Raw genomic sequence first — 25,000 nt, forward strand, 5'->3', positions numbered from 1 at the left:
AGAGGAGACGTCACGGGAACGTCATGTGACTGTTGAGGTCAATAGGATTGCTTTGCGCCACAAAGGGAGATAGCTTTATGGCATTTATGGAAGAGTTTCAGATAATGCTAGATGATGGAAAAATGATGAAAGTCAATTTGAAAATGACATAAATGACAGTAAAAAAAAATACACCTATATATATTTATAGCACCTTTAATATAATCCTCAACCCCTTCAATATTTCATCTCTGCTGTGGTGATAAACAGGTGATGAATCAGAATGCAACACAGACATGTAGGCAGGGTCATGACATACGTCTATACGATGAACACATACTATAAATCTGCTGTGTGACACGTTTTTCAAACCCCTGATCTCTGCAAGCAAACAGCTTGTTTGGAGAGGTGAGCTGGGGAGTGGCATGCAGGCTCACACCCCCGTGTGTGTGTGTGTGTGTGTGTGTGTGTGTGTGTGTGTGTGTGTGTGTGTGTGTGTGTGTGTGTGTGTGTGTGTGGAGAGGAAGGGAGTGGGAGTATGTTGGTGTGTGTATTCCGGTATCTGTTTATTTATGGTGGGGGGACGGTACATGTGTGTGTGTGTGTGTGTGTGTGTGTGTGTGTGTGTGTGTGGGTTTGTGTTTGTGTATTTCTTGGGAAGCAGGACCACCTGATTCCCGTCCTCCAGCAGTGCAAATCCAGCTCATTGATTAGCCTCCCCATAGCTATGCTATCGATCCTCTGACTGGTAGACCCTGTAGACTAGAGCACCACCGTGTGTGTGTGTGTGTGTGTGTGTGTGTGTGTGTGTGTGTGTGCGTGCGTGTGTGTGCGTGTGAGTGCGTGTGCGTGCGTGCATGCGTGTGTGTGTGTGTGTGTGTGTATGCACGTGCGTTATTAGTCACAGAACTTACTCCTTTGGCTGCCCTTCACACCATCCGTTAAAACTAACTCCAATCGACCACAGTTATGCTTTAGCCGCTGCTACCGCTGTTGCTCTGTGTGTGTGTGTGTGTGTGTGTGTGTGTGTGTGTGTGTGTGTGTGCGCGCGTGTCGCATCCAATCATGGGAACCTCTGAGAGCCCAACTCGGTCCAGATGTACAGAGCACCTAGCGATAACACACTCCCCAAATCCCTGCACTGAATGAACAAACACACACACAGACACAGACACACACACACACACACACACACACACACACACACGCACACACACAGTACACCAAACACACACAAACGCACATTGACACACCCCCACTTTCATTTGTCTCTCCTACAAAGGCGAGTGCCAGTGTTTTCCAGCCTCTTGTTCTCTTTGATAATTTATTCATGGGCAGAAAGAAAAAAAGACAACATACACCAGGACTCCAACGGGACGCTGATTTAGTGTTTGGAGATAGAGAGTGATGCAGACACAAAGAGGAGAGAGAGAGAGAGGGGGGAGAGGGAGAGAGAGGGGGGGATGAGTGAGAGAGAGAGAGAGGGGAGAGAGAGAGGGGGGAGTGAGAGAGAGAGGGGGGGGAGAGAGAGGGAGAGGGGGGGGAGAGAGAGAGAGAGAGAGAGGGGAGAGAGAGAGGGAGGGGGGCGAGAGAAAGAGGGACAGATGAAGGAGAGATGATAGAGATGGATGGAGGTGTGGAAGAGAGTGAAAATAAGAGAGAAAATGGAGTCACTTATTACACAGGGAGCAGCAGTGTATGTGCTATAGCGCTAGAATGTGTAGAGTAGAGTACACTCTGTGCTTTCTGTGCCTCCTATATGTTGACTATATTTATACTCTATCTTCTAATCTGATTGCTATAACACCACAATGATTCAACATAGAGCCATTCATTCATGAAAGCTTTTCCAAAAGAGCTGAACAGTTACGTGACATTAATTCTCTCCATACGCATTTCAAAAAAATCTTATTCTTAACGAGTTTTAAGACTGGAACCAAGCCAACCCCGTGACCCACTGCATCGTGAGTGACCATAAAACATTTCAGTTGGAGCAAAAATGAAAAAATACCATCAGGGGGGAAAAAAAGAATGTTAATTCTTTCCCCGGTCTTTATTTTATATTTTTGCACCGAGTGAGCTGTTTTGACAGTGTGCCACTTAGCGGGAACGCTGTAGCGTGAATACGTGACAGCAGGATGTCAGTTGGGCACAACAGGCAAAAATAACGCTGTCTCAATTAGCGGGGGTGGGACACTCTTCTCTGTTGCAGCCCCACTTTGTGAATTAGACTGATAAAACGGGTGTATGTATTTGTACCTCAACCGTTACCTAAGCCTAATCCTGAGTCTAATCTGAACCCGAAACCTAAGTCTTAACCCTAAACTAACCCACTTTGTTTTCTTCCAATATTGAATTTTCAATTTTTATAGAACACAAACAAGACAAAACAGACAAACAGGCTCAGACACAGGAGGGGGAGGGAAATCAACATTCAATATTACAAAGTGGTGCTGCCAGCCACCTAAGGTGCTTAATATGTTCTTGTAAGCGATGTACCTGGGAGCTCACGCAAGGGGTCTATGGGGAAGCCGGCCGGGTGAGTCACCCATCACCCATAGCCTCGTTGAGTTAGACTAAAAGCGGGTCCCAGATGGTTATACATTTTCTAAGTGGGTTGTTTCTCAGGAACCTGAGTCTCTCCATCCGTATAACAGAGGTCATGTCCGTCAACCACAATTGGAAAGGGGGATTTCCATTCCTTCAGAATTTGTTTTTTTGGCAACACTTGTGCCCAGTGTCGAAGACTGTTGCACAGCTGTAGGAAAGTTCAGAGAGGACTCCGAGCCTAAACTAAGCCACTTGAAGCAAAATGTCATCACTTCCTTCCATTTTCCTAATCTTTCTGTCTGCGTGAGTACATGAGTACACTGAAATACTAAAGAAGGCACAAACGCGCGCACACACACACACACACACACACACACACACACACACTGATGCCAGCTTCCAATCACTGCTATAGCGTAATTAGTTCCTACAGGCATTGGCAGGCAGAGAGGAGAGCGAGACAAAGTGGAGTTTTAACAACCCCAATTTATAAAGATGGTTCAGATGAAGGCAGAGAAAATGACAGACAAACTAACTAATTGATATTCTACTGTGTCTCTCTGTATGTCTGTATGAGTGTCTGTGCATGACTGCCTACCTTTATACCCACACCTGTATGCAGTGTATTATGAATAATTGCATCGTCTACAGGGTGATGCAATTATTAGGGTATCCATTTTCATGCATAAAATTTCAATGCTTTTCCATGATAATTTCCATGTAATGTGAGGCGGTGACTCTGAATCAATACCAGAAATGATTACTACACTGGACAAATAGGACACAGATACTGTCACACTATACTGGATTTTTGTTCTTTCGAGTCACTGCATGGAAGGTATTGAAATAAAATATGGATTTTCCATAAAAATATTAATGTAAAATACAAGGAGCACTACAATCCAATATTTAGAGATGTGTCTTATTTGTCCAGTATAGTAATAATTTCTGGTATTGATTTAGAGTCACTGCATCACATTGTGAATTTTCAAATTTCTTTCAATGTTCCAATAAAGTAGCTACAAGTACTCAAATCCGAACGAGGTGTGTCCTATTGCTGTTATTTGCTGCTATTACTCCAACAACTAATTTTATTACAAACAACACAAGTCCATGACTTTTCCAAATCTTTCAAGATTTTACTAATTCCATGACTTTGCCAGGCCTGGAAAACAAGATGTAGAAAGTCCATGACTTTTCCAGGTTTTCCATGACTGACTCCCGTCTCTTTAGTATCTTTAGTATAAAGCATCGCAGACCGGCCGGTTAGTGAACATGAGCGTGCTGTGTGCAGTGTACTGGCGTGACGTCACCTTTCACGATTTCTGGGTAAGTTCAAATTTTCCAAGCAGTTATCTCTAGCTGCCATGCGGAGCCAACATGCAAAGTTGCCGAGTGCAGCAGTTTAAATAGCATTTTCCCATTTCCTTTAACCTGGATGGATGAGCTGCGCCGCATAAGAAAATACTATGACTCCCAAAGTTCCGACTACTGGAAGTCAACTGAATCGACTTCTCTGTGTTTGAGAACTCATCTGAACTGTCCTGCTTTAGTAAACCCCCACCCGTCTGATGTTCCAAGCAGGTTCAAATAAATCCACAGTATAATTTGCAAACACGATTTTACTGCCTAACAAAGGTGCAGGTGTCATTGGGACAGATTGATGAATGAGTAGCAACGCTCCTATCACAACCCAGTATAGTATCAGTAGCTCATGCTCGTCCTATCACAACCCAGTATAGTAACAGTAGCTTATGCTCATCCTATCACAACCCAGTATAGTAACAGTAGCTTATGCTCATCTTAAACTGCCTTGCCTTACAGAGACTTCCAAGTGATGCATTGTGCGGAGCTGCACGGGCAATATATTCTCATTTAAATATTCAGGCTGCCTGTGAGAACAGCCAAGTCAGGGATATGGACTCCCTATTTCTCACAGTCTTCCGCTATCGATTAGGTCGTATCTCGCCGCTATCTCATGTGACATGACGTCTCCACCTCTATCTCATGTGACATGACGTCTCCACCTCTATCTCATGTGACATGACGTCTCCACCTCTATCTCATGTGACATGACGTCTCCACCTCTATCTCATGTGACATGACGTCTCCACCTCCATCTCATGTGACATGACGTCTCCACCTCCATCTCATGTGACATGACGTCTCCACCTCCATCTCATGTGACATGACGTCTCCACCTCCATCTCATGTGACATGACGTCTCCACCTCCATCTCATGTGACATGACGTCTCCACCTGTATCTCATGTGACATGACGTCTCCACCTCTATCTCATGTGACATGACGTCTCCACCTCCATCTCATGTGACATGACGTCTCCACCTCTATCTCATGTGACATGACGTCTCCACCTCTATCTCATGTGACATGACGTCTCCACCTCCATCTCATGTGACATGACGTCTCCACCTCTATCTCATGTGACATGACGTCTCCACCTCCATCTCATGTGACATGACGTCTCCACCTCCATCTCATGTGACATGACGTCTCCACCTCCATCTCATGTGACATGACGTCTCCACCTCTATCTCATGTGACATGACGTCTCCACCTCCATCTCATGTGACATGACGTCTCCACCTCCATCTCATGTGACATGACGTCTCCACCTCTATCTCATGTGACATGACGTCTCCACCTCCATCTCATGTGACATGACGTCTCCACCTCCATCTCATGTGACATGACGTCTCCACCTCCATCTCATGTGACATGACGTCTCCACCTCCATCTCATGTGACATGACGTCTCCACCTGTATCTCATGTGACATGACGTCTCCACCTCCATCTCATGTGACATGACGTCTCCACCTCCATCTCATGTGACATGACGTCTCCACCTCTATCTCATGTGACATGACGTCTCCACCTCTATCTCATGTGACATGACGTCTCCACCTCCATCTCATGTGACATGACGTCTCCACCTCTATCTCATGTGACATGACGTCTCCACCTCCATCTCATGTGACATGACGTCTCCACCTCTATCTCATGTGACATGACGTCTCCACCTCCATCTCATGTGACATGACGTCTCCACCTCCATCTCATGTGACATGACGTCTCCACCTCTATCTCATGTGACATGACGTCTCCACCTCCATCTCATGTGACATGACGTCTCCACCTCTATCTCATGTGACATGACGTCTCCACCTCCATCTCATGTGACATGACGTCTCCACCTCTATCTCATGTGACATGACGTCTCCACCTCCATCTCATGTGACATGACGTCTCCACCTCCATCTCATGTGACATGACGTCTCCACCTCTATCTCATGTGACATGACGTCTCCACCTCCATCTCATGTGACATGATGTCTCCACCTCTATCTCATGTGACATGACGTCTCCACCTCCATCTCATGTGACATGACGTCTCCACCTCTATCTCATGTGACATGACGTCTCCACCTCCATCTCATGTGACATGACGTCTCCACCTCCATCTCATGTGACATGACGTCTCCACCTCCATCTCATGTGACATGACGTCTCCACCTCCATCTCATGTGACATGACGTCTCCACCTCCATCTCATGTGACATGATGTCTCCACCTCTATCTCATGTGACATGACGTCTCCACCTCCATCTCATGTGACATGACGTCTCCACCTCCATCTCATGTGACATGACGTCTCCACCTCCATCTCATGTGACATGATGTCTCCACCTCTATCTCATGTGACATGACGTCTCCACCTCCATCTCATGTGACATGACGTCTCCACCTCCATCTCATGTGACATGACGTCTCCACCTCCATCTCATGTGACATGATGTCTCCACCTCTATCTCATGTGACATGACGTCTCCACCTCTATCTCATGTGACATGACGTCTCCACCTCCATCTCATGTGACATGACGTCTCCACCTCCATCTCATGTGACATGACGTCTCCACCTCCATCTCATGTGACATGATGTCTCCACCTCTATCTCATGTGACATGACGTCTCCACCTCCATCTCATGTGACATGACGTCTCCACCTCCATCTCATGTGACATGATGTCTCCACCTCTATCTCATGTGACATGACGTCTCCACCTCCATCTCATGTGACATGACGTCTCCACCTCCATCTCATGTGACATGACGTCTCCACCTCCATCTCATGTGACATGACGTCTCCACCTCTATCTCATGTGACATGACGTCTCCACCTCTATCTCATGTGACATGACGTCTCCACCTCCATCTCATGTGACATGACGTCTCCACCTCCATCTCATGTGACATGACGTCTCCACCTCCATCTCATGTGACATGACGTCTCCACCTCTATCTCATGTGACATGACGTCTCCACCTCTATCTCATGTGACATGACGTCTCCACCTCTATCTCATGTGACATGATGTCTCCACCTCTATCTCATGTGACATGACGTCTCCACCTCCATCTCATGTGACATGACGTCTCCACCTCCATCTCATGTGACATGACGTCTCCACCTCCATCTCATGTGACATGACGTCTCCACCTCCATCTCATGTGACATGATGTCTCCACCTCTATCTCATGTGACATGACGTCTCCACCTCCATCTCATGTGACATGACGTCTCCACCTCTATCTCATGTGACATGACGTCTCCACCTCCATCTCATGTGACATGACGTCTCCACCTCCATCTCATGTGACATGACGTCTCCACCTCTATCTCATGTGACATGACGTCTCCACCTCTATCTCATGTGACATGACGTCTCCACCTCCATCTCATGTGACATGACGTCTCCACCTCTATCTCATGTGACATGACGTCTCCACCTCTATCTCATGTGACATGACGTCTCCACCTCCATCTCATGTGACATGACGTCTCCACCTCCATCTCATGTGACATGACGTCTCCACCTCCATCTCATGTGACATGACGTCTCCACCTCTATCTCATGTGACATGACGTCTCCACCTCTATCTCATGTGACATGACGGCTACGAATGTGATGACGTTTTGACTGGCAGGCAATTAGACACGTGTGCATAGAGACACTGCATGAAATACAGGCCACGCCCATCACGGGGGAAAGCTCTCCGTTCACTTCCACACACCAGCGTCATTATTTCCTTGAATTAAACATAGGTAAAAGCTGTTGTGTGGTGGGGCTGCGCAGACAACAAATGTAAAAAATCACCAATTAAAGTTTTTTTGTAGTCCCGAGCAAAACAAGGAAGCCATTGAGAATTGGCGAGAAGAAAATATGGATCTAGCTGTCAGTGAAGTAAGTTGGAGTGTGCAACTTCCGTATATATGATCTTTGTGTGCAACACGCGACCATGCACGCGACATAGGAGAATGCCAGGATGGGGAGGGGGGGGGGGGTTGTTTCCCCCCGTTTTGGGCGTGGTTTCTGAATGATGACGCACTCCGCAGTGTCTCTATGGAAAATATTATTTTTATGTGGAAGGAAAGGATTCAATTATATTTCTTAATACTACACTAAATATAATTATAAAATATATAAAAAACATTAGATTCTTTATTTATTATACTGTAGTTTTTAACAAATATAACAATCATCTCCTTCCCCATAAACATGTTTTTTAAAAGCATTTTCACTAATTTGCTGAAGCCCCACTTTGAAAACCACTGTAAGTCACTGGGTGTACTTCAGAAATATGAATTGAGAAAACGGAATTTGAAATCATCATTAAAAGTTACATTTCAGTAATATTTATGAACGGAACGATATATTGGCGTGGGGGCGAGGGGTAAGACCAGCTGATGTACTGTAATATGGAAATGAAATGGCCCTTCTTCATCGCCTGAAACCATCTTGTCCAATGTATCAAAGCAATATAATTACAGTCAGGAAACGTCCTCCTCACCACCACTACTTAGCACTGTTGAGATGAATGCACGCTGTGTGAACGGCTGCAGGGCTGAGGAGGTATAAGGTGTGTAAGACTCAATCAGCAGCACTTTGGACTGATGTGGCGTGAAGGCATAGCAGTGCCCACCAGCTGCTCCAACACCTGTGTTCTTCTTAGCACGCCGAGGAGAGAACATGCCGGTGAAGAAGTAGAGAAGACAGCATCTCCGCTTGCATGTTTCCGCTCACATGGCCTTCATCTGCCGCTGCGTGAGGCATCCATCGCTCCATATGTTTGTTTCAGAGACACAAGCAGCATCTATTCTACGCATGCTTCACCACCGCAACATCTCCCCTTTGTTCTCCCATGATGCATCTGTTCAATGCAGACAGAGGGTGAGAGCGTTAGAATGCACAAGACCATCCAGGACTCAGGCTGGCTCCGCTGAGCTGATGAAGCTATAAGTGAATTGAATTTCTTCAATAACAAAGCGATCGGCTGAAAACTGAACGATGCTTTTGGATTCATGAAGGGATGAGGACTCGCTGGTGAGGAATTCCCCCCGGAGTAAAATAAGAGATCTTTAAGTTTCCAGTGGAGAACAGCGAACACACACATGCACACGCACACGCGCGCACACACACACACACACACACACACACACACACACGCACACACACGAAATGAACAAGTACAGGCCCAAACTTTCCCCATCAATTATCTATTATCTGATTATCTTCGGGGTGGGCAAACAAAATGCAAATTACCCCCCCAGCCAGCACCACTGCAAAAATGACAGGGAAATGCTAGGCAGTGCAAATTGGTTGCTGGATAATAACAAGCGCGAATTCACAATAGCGGCGACCAGATGTGCAAATTTTACGAAATGCACTTTTTCTGGACAAACCAACAGAGTGACTTATAGAGCTGCTGCCTCTGCTGGCCAAAGATAAAAAAAAAAGACCAATTAGGTGGAGACGTGGAGTCAGCTGACTACTACAGCACTACTACAGAACAGAACCTGTGTGAATAATAACCCTGCGCTCCTACATATTCAGAGCAGACCATTCAGCCAATCAGAGGCCAGATACCAACAGTACTATTGAGAACATTGGTAATGTTTTGTTTTGTTTTGTTTTGTTTTGTTTTGTTTGTTGTTTTTTGTTTTGATATTGTTATTATTATTGCTTTTGTCGTTGTTGGTTGTTGTTTTTTGTTTTCTGTTTATATATTATTTTGTTTTCTTGTCTTCTGAAATTCTAAACATGCCACCGCACTATTGAACCTGATGGGCTAGGGCGGGAGGGTAGAGGGAAAAAAAGAAAAAAATGTATGAGACACAATGTATGTTAAAATGTATGTCGATATTGCTGGTCTCTAATAAATAAATATATATATATAAAAAAAAAAAAAAGAGGCCAGATACCGCTAACAAAAAACTATTCAACCTTTTTATTTGTCCTTCATGCTTGATTTACTCTATTATTTTTGCTTAATGTGACATTATACAATGACTTCAGACTAGAGGCAATATTGGATTTTTATTTAAAAATAAAAATAATAATAATCTCCCAGTCAGTGTGGTTCGCCTCTGATATGGTGGATATATGATGATGCAGCAATTACCACAAAAACCACATGTAGTGTACAATATACCTGAGCGATCTGCTATGTCTGGGAAACACTGCATCAGCAGCTTCAATCCACTAATACTGGTATGGACCATCTCCTCCTCCTCCGTCCTCCTCCTCCTCATCTCTCGAGTGGACATGAAACCACTGTGAGTATGTGTGTGTGTGTGTGTGTGTGTGTGTGTGTGTGTGTGTGTGTGTGTGTGTGTGTGTGTGTGTGTGTGTGTGTGTAAAGGTGAGAGATGTTGTTTCATGCAAAGTGAGCGAGAGACAAAGAAAAATCAAGAGAGAGAGAGAGAACATGCGGAGGGGGGGGGGGTTGTCAGCATGTTTTCCTGCTATACTGGAGATTAAATGGCTCTCAGCCTGTCAGCACACACTTATAGACTAACCAGCAGCCCCCCCCAGCTCTCTCTCACACACACACACACACACACACACACACGCACGCACAGGGGATGTCCTCAAACATCTCCTTGACACTGGGGCTCATCGACAGCAGGAGCACAGCTGATAAGGAGGAAGAAAGGGAGATGAACAGCACCACATATATTCTGCCAACACACACACACACACACGTACAGTACGTACGTACGCACACGCGCGCACACACACACACACACACACACACACACACAGAGCTGCTCATTCCCACTGCAAACACTTTCTATCACGCGTGCAAACACACACATAAATCAATCTGCACTGTGACTGCGGGTGACCTGAGAGGGCGCCATCTCCTGCTTTGTGATTCAGGGCAGGGTCTCTCTCTCACACAGGCTCACACACACACACACACACACACACGCAGACAGACACACAGACAGACACAGACAGACAGACAGACACATACACACACACACACACACACACACACACACAGTCAGACAGACAGACACACACACACACGAGCAGACAGAAAAATGTCATGTCTGTCCTGCTTGCTGTGCTGCCACTGAAGAGCGTATGGGTGCGCTTGTTTAATGGTTCCCAGTCTGGCGGCGACGCCCCGGCTGCACAACCTAAATGGAAGAACGCTTGCAGTGATCGGCTGTGAGCAAAACGAAGCAGTACTCGTTTGACAGGAGAGGTTTCTATCCTACTGGTGCTGGGTTAGTTCTACTGGTGCTGGGTTAGTTCTACTGGTGCTGGGTTAGTTCTACTGGTGCTGGGTTAGTTCTACTGGTGCTGGGTTAGTTCTACTGGTGCTGGGTTAGTTCTACTGGTGCTGGGTTAGTTGCGGTCGATACCTTTGAGGTATCTTGAGTGGTTTCAGAGAAGGCTGCTATAGAGCTGTGCTGTGTTATCACAACTAACAAACTTCACAGCTGTGTTTCCTGCCATGAGGGAGATATGATGACTGCATTTTCCTTTTTTCCTTTAAGGTTAGATAGAGTAAGGCACTATTTTAATGTCATATGTGGCCCTCCTCTTGTTTCACTTGATTATTACTATGAATGTGATATGAACAACAAAGACTATACTTCCTCAGACAACTGAAAAAATGTCACGTTAAAAAACAGCTACTGGTCCACTTCTACACAGCCATCATCCAAAGCATCCTCACATCCTCTCTCACTGTCTGGTACGGGAACTCAAACTCAAAGAAACTGGACCGGATCGTCACCAAGGCCTCCAAAATCATCGGCCGTGACCTCCCCCCAATCAGCTCACTATTCACAACACGCACCTCCAACCGGACAGCTAAAATCATCAGAGACCCCTCCCATCCAGCTCACCACCTCTTCCAACTCCTCCCATCTGGAAGACGCTACAGGGCCATATCCACCAAAACCACCCGGTTTAAAAACAGCTTCTTCCCAACAGCAATCAGAACTCTAAACTCCCCCTGCTAGCACCCCCCCCCCCCCCCCCCAATCTGGACTTTTACTTTTCTCTGCTGCTGTATGTTCTCTGTGCGTGCTGTAATGTTTATATGGTGTTGTGTCTGTTTGTCTACTTCTTGCACTGAAGCTGAGCTACCATGCTGTACCTAACAATTACCACCAACATTGTTGTGTGGCATTAATAAAGTATCTTGTATGTTGTATCTTGTATGAGAACAGAGACTATCATGACATGAAGCCCTTTGCTTATGCCCGCCTGTCACATGACCAGGAGAGTACTGGGTGCTCTGAAGCGAGCGCACCCTACTACTGCAACAGCCAAATCAGCGTATTCAGTCTGAGAAAGCACGCCTTTAACATTAAGATGAACAATATTTTGGTTTGATTTGACATTTGTTCTACTTTATCCTCATTGCACTTAAAGATATCCATTGTTATGTAACCCCGGTTTTAATTCACATCCTTCATCTTATTGGCTTTTAATTACAGTTTACTGTAAATAAACTACTCTGCAGCACTGCAGATTTTCATTGTTTAGCATGAATAGAGCACATTAGCTTAGTTTGAAGGTCGACCCATTTGTCTCGACGGCGTACATCTGTTGAACAGCAATATTGTTATTTTCTTGTACCACATAAAAGCTACGACTCTGGAAAAGGCAGCTAGGAGTAAAGTGTAGCAGAGCCAGGTCTCCACAGACCAGACGCAGAAGACTAAAGTAAAGTCTGGAAAAATAACTTCACTTTGTGTTTGAAAGCAGATTTAATAGCTCAGTCAAATAATCAAATAATCCATTATTTGAATGCACCCTGCTTTCTGTGATGCCGATGTGGGTTTAGACTGTATCAGTGGATCTTAACCTGTTTTAGTGCGACGGCACACTGGGGCCAGACTAATCATAGCCAATTCTAGGCCTGAAATCTCCTATTTGCAGGTTCACATGAGGATACAGTACACTGAGTACAGCAAAACACCAAGACCTGGGAGGCAGTTCTGTTGATAGGGAATAATCATAGGTCATTGTCATTATAAACAGAATGCAATATTTCTTCTCAATTTTTTTTTTCATCTGACGTTGGAACAAACTCATCATGACACAACAGTGTTTGTCAGATCAGCTTTTCCACACCGATATATACATCGGTATATATATATATATATAGATAGATAGATAGATAGATAGATAGATAGATAGATAGATAGATAGATAGATAGATAGAGCGAAAGGCGAGCGAAAGGTGTCTGAGTGTATGGAAAGAGACAGAAGGCTAGGAATTATCGAAAAATATGGCAAAGAGAAATGTGGCAATCCAGCATATAAAGTAATGGAAGGTTAGATAGAGTGTGTATAGTAAGTAATGTTAATGTTATAGACCCCGGTGTGTGATATATTCTGCTCCCAGTTGGTACAGCTGCTTATAGCCTATATTCTTATTCCCTGTAGAGCATCCACACACACACACACACACACACACACACACACACACACACACACACACACACACACACACACACACACACACACACACAACACACACACACACACACGCTGCTGAGAGCTACATTATTCCCTCGCTTCGTAGGCCATGGAAATACTCTGAATTCACTAACCATGACCCAGAAAACACACATTCACCCTCTCGCTCTCTCTCGCTCTCGCTCTCTCTCTCTCTCACACACACACACACACACACACACACACACACACACACACACACACACACACACACACACACACACACACACTCACACAATATCACACAATATAAACATGCACATACTCATTACTAACACATTCACATGCATCACCATGCATGCAAAGGTGATTCATCTGTACACACTGAAAATGCCTTTGTATCGCTCCACACATACACAAACACACACAAACACACACACACAAACACAATATCACTTTGTATCGCTCCACACATACACACACACACACACACACACACACACACACACACACACACACACAAACACATTATCACTTTGTATCGCTCCACACAACGGCACACTCGTTCGGTGACCTCGGCTATTATCGCACAACATGTGTTCGTATCGTCGCACACAAAGAAGGCGACGCGTCTCCCTGTCCTCATTCTAGCCTTCACAATACCTATCGATGGCCACAAGGTGTGTTGCTTCTCTTCTCCTTCTACAGATGCAGCGATAGAGACACTGCATGAAATAGGCCACGTCCATCACGGGGGAAAGCGATCCATTCACTCCCATACACCAGTGTCATTTTCCTTGAATTAAACATAGCTAAAAGCTGTTGTGTGGTGGGCTGTTCAGACAACAAATGTAAAAGAAATCGCCAATTAAAGTTTTTTTGTACTCCTGAGCAAAACAAGGAAGCCATTGAGAATTGGCGAGAAGAAGAATGTGGATCTAGCTGTCAACGAAGTAAGAGTATATTGGAGTGTTCATCTTCCGTATATATGATCCTTGTGTGCAATAGGAGAACGCCAGGATTGGGGGGGAGTTTTTGTTTTCCTCCGTTTTAGGCGTGGTATCTGAATGATGACGCCCTCCATAACTGCTTAATTGTTTTGGTCAAGTAAAAATACCAAACATTTGCTGCTTGTTACAACTTCACAAATGCCAACATTGCATACAGTACAATTATTAAATTAATACGTTTTCTGTTTTTTGTCTGCCAGTCAGATATCGCTTGGGCACTGGTAGCTGTTTTTGACATTTTAGAGAATAAATTATTAGATTATATAGTATTAGATCAATATAATCCTAATAAGATTATTCCCTTTACATGCAAAACTGATCATTTTGACATGCAAAAACAGATCATTTTGCAGCAATTATCTTGATCAGATGACGATGAGTGGTGCTCATACCTTCGCATTGTTTGGTCTCTCCACTTTATCCAGGTCCTTCTCCCGCTTCTTCTCGTCTCTTTTCTTTTCTCGTTCCTTCTGTGGACCAAAAAATAGCGGGTTGGAGGTCAGCATTGCTTTTTTGTTACATAATGCATATAGAGAGGCAAAGTGAACGTCACTTCCTGCTTCAGCAATGTACCAGAGATTTTCATCTGCAATTTATTTTCCATAGATATTTCGTAAAATGCTTATAAAAATAGTTTCACTTGGTCAAACCAAACAGTGCAGCTATATTTAGAATCGGGAGAGACCATAGAACATTACACTCGGACCAAAACTTAAAAAAACATCAAAAAAATATTTTCTTTAAACCTGCATTTTTGTTTTACATTTTGGTAATCCTAATCAAATCAATCAGACTGACATGGGTGTGCTATTGATCAATACTTCAATAACTATGCAATCATTGGCTCATATCCAATGTCTTAATAAAAGGACAATATCAGCATGATATATTGGCCAACTCATATACACACACACACACACACACACACACACACACACACGCACAAAACAAACTCTTATGTATTATTTATTCTTCCCACATCAAAAGAAAATGCAACAATAATGCTAGTAGCCACATCCAACAGTAAATTGATTGAGATGCAGTCAAACAATCCAGCAAGACACACCACACTGATAACGGACAGCTTCCTGCTCTCCACAGCCAGCGCTAACACACATCACACTGATAACGGACAGCTTGCTGCTCTCCACAGCCAGCGCTAACACACATCACACATCACACTGATAACGGACAGCTTGCTGCTCTCCACAGCCAGCGCTAACACACATCACACATCACACTGATAACGGACAGCTCGCTGCTCTCCACAGCCAGCGCTAACACACATCACACATCACACTGATAACGGACAGCTCGCTGCTCTCCACAGCCAGCGCTAACACACATCACACATCACACTGATAACGGACAGCTCGCTGCTCTCCACAGCCAGCGCTAACACACATCACACATCACACTGATAACGGACAGCTTGCTGCTCTCCACAGCCAGCCCTAACACACATCACACATCACACTGATAACGGACAGCTTGCTGCTCTCCACAGCCAGCCCTAACACACATCACACATCACACTGATAACGGACAGCTTGCTGCTCTCCACAGCCAGCCCTAACACACATCACACATCACACTGATAACGGACAGCTTGCTGCTCTCCACAGCCAGCGCTAACACACATCACACTGATAACGGACAGCTTCCTGCTCTCCACAGCCAGCGCTAACACACATCACACATCACACTGATAACGGACAGCTTGCTGCTCTCCACAGCCAGTGCTAACACACATCACACTGATAACGGACAGCTTCCTGATCTCCACAGCCAGCTCTAACACACATCACACTGATAACGGACAGCTTGCTGCTCTCCACAGCCAGTGCTAACACACATAACGCCACTTCAGACGCCACTTCATTCTCCACAACTGCCAATAACACATGGAAATAAGTGAGTTTTTTCTGTCCCCCGTCTCCGCTACAGAACCGTCTATAACACGCCGACGAAGTGCATTGAGAGGCACTGTAGCGGGCAAAATAAATAAATAAATGTAAAACGTATGCATATCATGTATCACTTTGAGAGATTTCCTCCTGATTCATTTGACTACATTAGCCATTGACATCAATCATAAAATTAACTGCGGAGGAATGGCAAAATGTACCTCCCAGCGATCTGAAAACACTTTGATATCATTTTTTAAGGCAGCTCTAATGCACTCGCTATGCAGATTTAATGTGCATACATTATTACCATAATGAAGTGTTCTCTCCGGTTAATAACACTGTTACTTGCTTTGTTATGTGTAAATGGCCCTGTGCTCGTGCCAGCCTCCAACAAGCTTTAGCTAATAACTGTCAGCATGCCAAAGACAAAGTGGCTTAAAGCAGTAATATTAATAAGCAGTCGATATTAAGTAACAATCTAGCAATTATGGCAATTCAGCTACTTTACTGGTATGACGTTAACTTTTAAACCATGTTGATGTGAGTATACTACGCAGTACACTCTACAAAATAATGATGAAAACAGTTCCGAAAGTGAGACCTTTTAGTTGCACAAATGATACAAAAGGCTCTTTAACATCTCTACTGTATATATCAATAAACAAAATCCATTTGCTTTCTACTGTGTGAGCAGGAGCAAGGTTGGTAGCTTAGATTGAAAGGCATGAGAGACGCCGGGGGGGAAACAAACACCACAACAACAACAAATAACAAACCTCAAACAAAAATCCCGGGTCCAAATGTGCAGGCTTCTCTCTGGAAAGCACATCTCCTCGCTTGAATGTTTTCGTCATCTTTCAACCTTTGCAGACTTTTGCAGACTGAAGAGGCTCTTAATGACAGGAGGGCTATTTTGATCCACGAGACAATCACTGCTGTTTACATGCACACGGTGTTCCACATATTGGCTCATATTCCGCTTAAACTTCAACGTATTAGCGGAATCTTATATTTCAGGCACTGCCAGGTTGTCTCTTACTCTATTAACTTTAAGCTAATGAGGCTAGCGTTGGCTAATTTGCTCCGGCAGCATTAGGAGATGCTCCCATGTGATTTCACTAATAAAACACAGCTTATTACAAATTGGTTTCTTCCTCGGCGTATTGTGCTGGCTGTGTCTCTAACTTTGCCTCTCTAATCAGTTTGTGTCAGCACTGCCAGCACTACTCAGAGGAGCACTGACCCCCATGTGCCGTGTGGCAGGCGCAATGAATTACAGCCACTGTAGATCAGCAGTGTGCTTTCTGTGCTTTGCTTTGTGAAAATTACATGGGCGAGACTCTCCTGGTTTGAATGCCCACTCAGTGCATCGACAGCACCTGAAATGAAACGAAAAAAGCCCCACTGTGAATATGAAGGGAGTATACTACTTGGTCCGTCGACACTTTTGAAACCGTCGGCCGACAGAAATGAGGTCTTTGTCGACACTTTCAAGTGTCTTGTCGAGTAGTGTCTCCTACCAAGTGAAATTTCGAATATCGCTGACTACGTTGCATAGTGTTGCGCAAGTCTGATTAGCTATTATAGACGCGGCACGTGCGGTTGACTTCCTTGTTTTGGTTTTCGCTGTATTGAAATGAATGAACGTGTCCCCGCTATTTTTATCAGCCTGTCCTTGATGTATGACTTCGTGAAAATCCCAAAGAACACCGTGACCGACTTCCCAGAGAGAGAGGAGGTGAGTTGTGTGGTTGTGTGTTGTTTATATGCGGCTGCAGCCAAGTACGTTACATCTTGCCTCCGACGTGGTTTCACTGTAGAGGTTTTATTACTGCCTGGGAACCTGACGAGTCTGTGAGCTCATGTTTAATTTGCTTTGACAGTTGAGAATTTGTCTGGCGATGTCAGGCTAGACATAAACAAACCAGCATACAGCATAATTGCCACTCTTGGCTGTCTGCACTAGTTCTCTAGCGTTCTCTATGTCGATTGTCGCGTGACCGAGCACAATGTTCAATGAACCATAAATGCAGCAACATGAGCGACACTTTCCTTATTGTTGTGTTGAGCGACACTTTCCAATAAGTATAAATTAGGCTTTAGCATGCTTGTAAATGAGGCCATTTACACCTGGCGTTAACATGTGTTTTCTGTGATCAGATTGCAATCAGATTGTGTTTTATCACTTGAAATGCCAGGTGTAAACGCCCCCAAAACGCATTGAAGAAGGATTGCAATCTGATCGGCCAAACCACCTCCGGAGGTGGTCAGGGATGCATTGTGTACACATTGAACACAAGTGTAAATGCAATGTGTCCTCTCAATCTGGATACAGCAACTTTATGCGGATTGAGAGGACAACCATTTCTGCCATCAGATTGCAATCAGATTGCAATCTGATGGCAGAAAATGCATGTTAACTCCAGGTGTAAATGGCCTCTGTATAGTCGCACGTCATCTGATTTGAAGCCAAGGAATTGATCGATAAGAACCGAAGGCTAATAGGTTGTTCCGCAGCAACGTCATGGCGGCCGGCAGTGCTGTTGTCAACAACACTAGAAGACACTGCAACAACACACCACACAACACCATAACAAGACAACACCACACAACACAACACCATTACAAGACAACACCACACCACCACACAACACCATAACAAGACAACACCACACAACACAACACCATTACAAGACAACACCACACCACCACACAACACCATAACAAGACAACACCACACAACACAACACTATAACAAGACAACACCACACAACACAACACTATAACAAGACAACAAGACAACACACCACACCACCACAACAAGACAAAAACACAGCACGACACAACACAACACGACAGTTGGAGACAGTGCCTGCACCTCCTGTCTGCTCCTATCAGCCTGGGAGGAGGGCGAGATGGAGGGAGGAGCAGCTTCTGATGCCTTCTGCTGAGGAGGGAGGGAGAATTCCAGAGGCAAAGGAAAGAGTGACAGACAACATGAGACAAACGTTTCAACACAGAGACCAAAGCCAAATTCATGGTTCGTCGCTCAACACTTTTGAAACCGTCTCGACAGATATGACGTCTTTAGTGAGAGAAAAGTGTTTCTCGACACTTTTCTTTGGTGTCGCTTTCCTTGGAGAATGTTTTTATTCATGGATGTCGGACACACCGTCATATTTTGTCGTGCACTGTGATTGGCTGGAGAGAGAGAGTTCCGTCAGTGGAGTGGTGTCTGACAGCCAGCCTGTGATTGGCTGGAGAGAGAGAGTTCCGTCAGTGGAGTGGTGTCTGACAGCCAGCCTGTGATTGGCTGGAGAGAGAGTGTTCCGTCAGTGGAGTGGTGTCTGACAGCCAGCCTGTGATTGGCTGAAGAGAGAGAGTTCCGTCAGCGGAGTGGTGTCTGACAGCCAGCCTGTGATTGGCTGGAAAGAGAGAGTTCCGTCAGTGGAGTGGTGTCTGACAGCCAGCCTGTGATTGGCTGGAGAGAGAGAGTTCCGTCAGTGGAGTGGTGTCTGACAGCCAGCCTGTGATTGGCTGGAGAGAGAGAGTTCCGTCAGTGGAGTGGTGTCTGACAGCCAGCCTGTGATTGGCTGGAGAGAGAGAGTTCCGTCAGTGGAGTGGTGTCTGACAGCCAGCCTGTGATTGGCTGGAGAGAGAGAGTTCCGTCAGTGGAGTGGTGTCTGACAGCCAGCCTGGCCGGGGCCAGCAGCTTCCTCCCCCCGGGGGAAACAGACAGGGCTTGATGTGGAGGTCTGGAGGAGCGGAGCGGTTCTCTGAAAAGAGGACTGAGCTGTTGTCTGTCACCGATGCGAGGAGATACCCTGTGGTTGTTTTTTGCATTTAGGAGTTGGGCAAGATGTTTTTACAGTGATTTGGACGAAAATGTTACAGCCGTTAACAACCCATTCCTCAGAGTGAAGCCGAGGGGATGTACGCTGTTCCTGGGACGAGTGAGGTGGGAGGGGCCGGCTCCTGTTACCGTGGAGACGACTGAAACCTTTTCGCTGAAGTCTAAATTAAAAACGACGTGTGACTCTTTTATTTCTGTCGAGAGACACTTATCAAGAATGACGAGCGCCCTACCATAAATACGGCGTAATGTTTCAATGCACACACAGTCTTCATCAGAGTCATCAGATATTGGCTTGACTCTGATGAAGATGCTGTGTGCTGTGTTTGCACCTATTATTATTTTCCAGCGTGTGCTCCAGTATTCTCTTTGGGTTCAGTCACTGCAAAGTGGCCCATTGAACTCCTCTGTGGAGGGGCTAAAGTGCAAGAGATTCCTTCTACACCAAGATTTTCATTTTTGCTGCAAATGTATATCGGTTCCAAGTATCGGTTATCAGTCTCCTTGATTAGTATTAATCGGTATCAGTATCGGCCCTGAAAAAACCATATCGTCAATCCCTAATTTGATTTTTGCAACATTTCTCAGCTGTATTAAACAGGACAGCACAGTTAATTAGAGGAGGATTGTATACGTGACTTGCTTCAGTAGATGCTGTAAGCCAAGGTTATAGACAGCCTCGCAGCTACGGAAAAAGAAAAGGGTCAAAATAAGGTCACGCACACTCACACAGCTATAGTGTCAGGATGACCTCTATTAACCTGCCGTTGACCTGTGAGACAGACTGGGAGCAGGCCTTGCAGTCAAGCAGCCATTTTCATTTCTTAGCTTCTCTCAAAGCATTTCTTCGAATAGAAAACGGCGATCAAATGAGGTAAATGTCGACCCCCTCCCCCACCACAACCACCAATGATGTTTGTGGTGTAAGTTCAGCGGTGTAGTGGAGGGTAGACGCAGGTAGACGGAGTCTACCCACTTATTTTTCAGGTGGTTTTGAGTCTACCCACTTCCAATCTGGAAACCCATCGTTTAAAAAGAGAAAAGTCTGTCTCGAGAGATGAACCCGGTAAAACCCACTTCCACCGGCAGATTGAGATTCCACCAGGAAACGTTGCATTGCGACCGTGAGGCGGACACCGGAGCTGGTCGCAGCCTGTCTAGTGAACGCCTGTGTCCCCGAAGCCGCTCTCCGCTCTGCTCCACTAAAATCAGCCTGTGTATTTTCGCTTCTCTCTTTGAGTTACGTCAAGCAGCACAGAGCAGATCGAGCTGTGCAGGAATTCACGAGAATAATAAAATAAAACATCCTGTCGATTTTCAAAATAAAACCTGCCACTGTATGTCAAGAGAGAAACAGTCACACATTGGGGGGCGGGGGGCGCAGTTTAGCCTGCTTTCTATAATAATGCATTCCTCAATTACTTGAATGCTTCCATTATTGTGGCAGCTACTTGGGTTCAATTTAACTTGTGGTTGATTAGTGAGTTGGTTTTAAATTTTTGTATCAATGAACTTTAGTAATGTTCAGGTTATGGTCGCCTATTTGTTTTCATTGTTAGAGTTTAGCCTATAATAAAAAAAAAAAAAAAATGTTTTTGTAGACGCCAATAACGACTGCCCAGCAAAAGTAGTTTAAACTATTAAGTATAACTATGTGTGTGTGTGTGTGTGTGTGTGTATGTATGTATGTATGTATGTATATATATATACCGTATATATATATATATATATATATATATATACAGTATATATATATACAGTATATATATATATATATATATATATATATATATATATATATATATATATATATATATATATATATATATGCGGCAGGGGGGGGTTGCAGTCTACCCACTTCTCCAGGGACCACTACACCACTGTGTAGGTTATACAAATGTGAAGAACGTTGAAGTTTCAAGTCTGTCAGAAACACAAACTGGTGAAATGCCCAATATGGCAGATGCTTCTGGCGCTAATATTTGTAGGATAGCTGGATATGTGTGCCAAATGTCATTCCAACTTTTCCAACATTTAACATTTTTGATCTGTATTTGTAGACTCCAATAAAAGGCAGATAAAAGGATCCCTCTGGCCGTGCCTTTCTCATACAGTTTTGATGCCACTTTGGGACTTCATGGTTTATTCTGAAAATTAAATATGTGCATTTCATTACATCAGGTTGAAAAAGATAACGTGGGCACTTTTTAAGGTTGATCGCTTTGAGCGTTCGTGGACCTGATAGGAGGAGAGCCACAAACCAAGGCAGGCATACGCAGCTCTACAGTGAAGCATTTGATGTGATTTTGGTCAGAATCGATCAGTATGATTTGTGATTTTGGTCAGAATCGATCAGTATGATTTGTGATTTTGGTCAGAATCGATCAGTATGATTTGTGATTTTGGTCAGAATCGATCAGTATGATTTGTAGAATCGATCAGTATGAGGGGAAATGATGAAAAAATACTGTAGGTTGCAGGTCAAAAATCTCCTTTCATACCAAAAAAAAAAAAGGCAAACCCACCGGAATCAACCAGCAAACCAAGTTTGTTTTCTTGATGATGAGCAGGACAGCTTTGTTTACCGTTATTAAGACGAAGACAACTTTGAAAATACCATGCAGGAGAACACGGAACCAATCTTTGAGAGAGGCACGCCCACACTGACATCAGGCTCACCTATGTAAGGCAAGCGCGATCCAAGCCGCGTCATTTTAAAATGTCAGGCGGCACAAGTGTGGCTGCAGTGCTGCTGCACCCCGCCACCTAGTGTGGCTGCAGTGCTGCACCCCGCCACCTAGTGTGGGTGCAGTGCTGCTGCACCCCGCCACCTAGTGTGGGTGCAGTGCTGCACCACGCCACCTAGTGTGGGTGCAGTGCTGCTGCACCCTGCCACCTAGTGTGGGTGCAGTGCTGCACCACGCCACCTAGTGTGGGTGCAGTGCTGCTGCACCCTGCCACCTAGTGTGGGTGCAGTGCTGCACCACGCCACCTAGTGTGGGTGCAGTGCTGCTGCACCCCGCCACCTAGTGTGGGTGCAGTGCTGCTGCACCCCTGCTGCACCCCGCCACCTAGTGTGGGTGCAGTGCTGCACCGCGCCACCTAGTGTGGGTGCAGTGCTGCTGCACCCCGCCACCTAGTGTGGGTGCAGTGCTGCTGCAACCCGCCACCTAGTGTGGGTGCAGTGCTGCTTCACCCACACTAGGTGGCGTGGTGCAGCACTGCACCCTGCCACCTAGTGTGGGTGCAGTGCTGCACCGCGCCACCTAGTGTGGGTGCAGTGCTGCTGCACCCCGCCACCTAGTGTGGGTGCAGTGCTGCTGCACCCACACTAGGTGGCGTGGTGCAGCACTGCACCCTGCCACCTAGTGTGGGTGCAGTGCTGCTGCACCCCGCCACCTAGTGTGGGTGCAGTCCTGCTGCACCCCGCCACCTAGTGTGGGTGCAGTGCTGCTGCAACCCGCCACCTAGTGTGGGTGCAGTGCTGCTGCACCCACACTAGGTGGCGTGGTGCAGCACTGCACCCTGCCACCTAGTGTGGGTGCAGTGCTGCACCGCGCCACCTAGTGTGGGTGCAGTGCTGCTGCACCCCGCCACCTAGTGTGGGTGCAGTGCTGCTGCACCCACACTAGGTGGCGTGGTGCAGCACTGCACCCTGCCACCTAGTGTGGGTGCAGTGCTGCTGCACCCCGCCACCTAGTGTGGGTGCAGTGCTGCTGCACCCCGCCACCTAGTGTGGGTGCAGTGCTGCTGCACCCCGCCACCTAGTGTGGGTGCAGTGCTGCTGCACCCCGCCACCTAGTGTGGGTGCAGTGCTGCTGCACCCCGCCACCTAGTGTGGGTGCAGTGCTGCTGCACCCACACTAGGTGGCGTGGTGCAGCACTGCACCCTGCCACCTAGTGTGGGTGCAGTGCTGCTGCACCCCGCCACCTAGTGTGGGTGCAGTGCTGCTGCACCCCGCCACCTAGTGTGGGTGCAGTGCTGCTGCACCGCGCCACCTAGTGTGGGTGCAGTGCTGCTGCACCCCGCCGCCTTGGCCGAGCGCATCACAGCCTGCGCTCATTAGCAACGACGTTTCGGAGGCAGCCGCGGAAAATGTGTTTGCAGAGAGAGAGCGAACTTCAATCACTTCCAACATCAGTCCTTCTTCACTGCCGCCCAGTTTCCTCCCCTGCTCCCTCTCTCTCTCTCTCTCTCTCTCTCTAAACTACCTCCGGGTGGAAACGCACTAAGTGCTCCTTTCTGAGGGCACAACAGAGGAATCTTTTCCTGCTCTTCTCATCTCTCTCCATCTCCATCCTTCTCCCTCGCTCCCTCCGCCGCTGTTAAGCCATCAAACGAGAGCTTGCTCTGGTCGCCCGTGGTGCTGAACGGAGCGCAGCTGAGACGTGGATTCAGAGCATTTTCCTCCCCTACTTATTCTGTTGACTGTCTTTTGGGGGTTTTCGTCTCCCACCCCCCCAAAGCGTCGTCCTCCTCTTCCCGACTTTGATGCTGCCCGCCGGAGATGCCGACGCAGCACTAAACAGGCACAGATGGGCCGATGATGAAGATAAAGGGAGGGGGGGGGGGAGGCTGGAGGGGGCAGAATGATGAAGAGGGGACAGATAAGGAGAGTTAGTGGGAGCCGGGGGAGAGAGGATGAGCAGAGGTTGAATAGATATTAAGAGGTAGAGAGATAGTGGCGACTGGCTGGCTCGCTGCTGAAAGATGGTGGCATGTCGGCTGAAACGCGCCTGCTGGGCAAACCCTTAACAGCTTCATTTCTGTTGTTACAAAGGGAAACTGGCAATAGCAGAATAGAATGGCGAAACATGGAGGCTTGGCAGTTAGGTTAGCTTTCTTGAGCTGTACTATATATAAAAATAGTTCCTTCTAATCAGTCTCCTAACAATCATGGCTGCT

General features: G+C 46.0%; 1 protein-coding gene across 6 annotated transcripts in view; it reads right to left on the bottom strand.

Annotated features, from left to right (window-relative positions):
• Positions 1 to 25,000, bottom strand: part of smap1 (small ArfGAP 1) — a 105,151-nt gene that overhangs the window by 50,076 nt on the left and 30,075 nt on the right. For 3 of the 6 annotated variants that reach the window (XM_083650331.1, XM_083650332.1, XM_083650330.1), the window contains exons 5-6: positions 19,120 to 19,188; positions 14,724 to 14,801 (exon numbers count right to left, since the gene is read on the bottom strand). In XM_083650331.1, coding sequence (XP_083506457.1) covers positions 14,724 to 14,801; positions 19,120 to 19,188 — 147 coding nt within the window. The remainder of the gene's footprint in view (positions 1 to 14,723; positions 14,802 to 19,119; positions 19,189 to 25,000) is intronic. The other 3 variants (XM_083650335.1, XM_083650334.1, XM_083650333.1) reach the window with 2 other exon arrangements.

This window comes from Poromitra crassiceps, assembly GCF_964638095.1.
Source record: "Poromitra crassiceps genome assembly, chromosome: 14".
NCBI lineage: Eukaryota > Metazoa > Chordata > Actinopteri > Beryciformes > Melamphaidae > Poromitra > Poromitra crassiceps.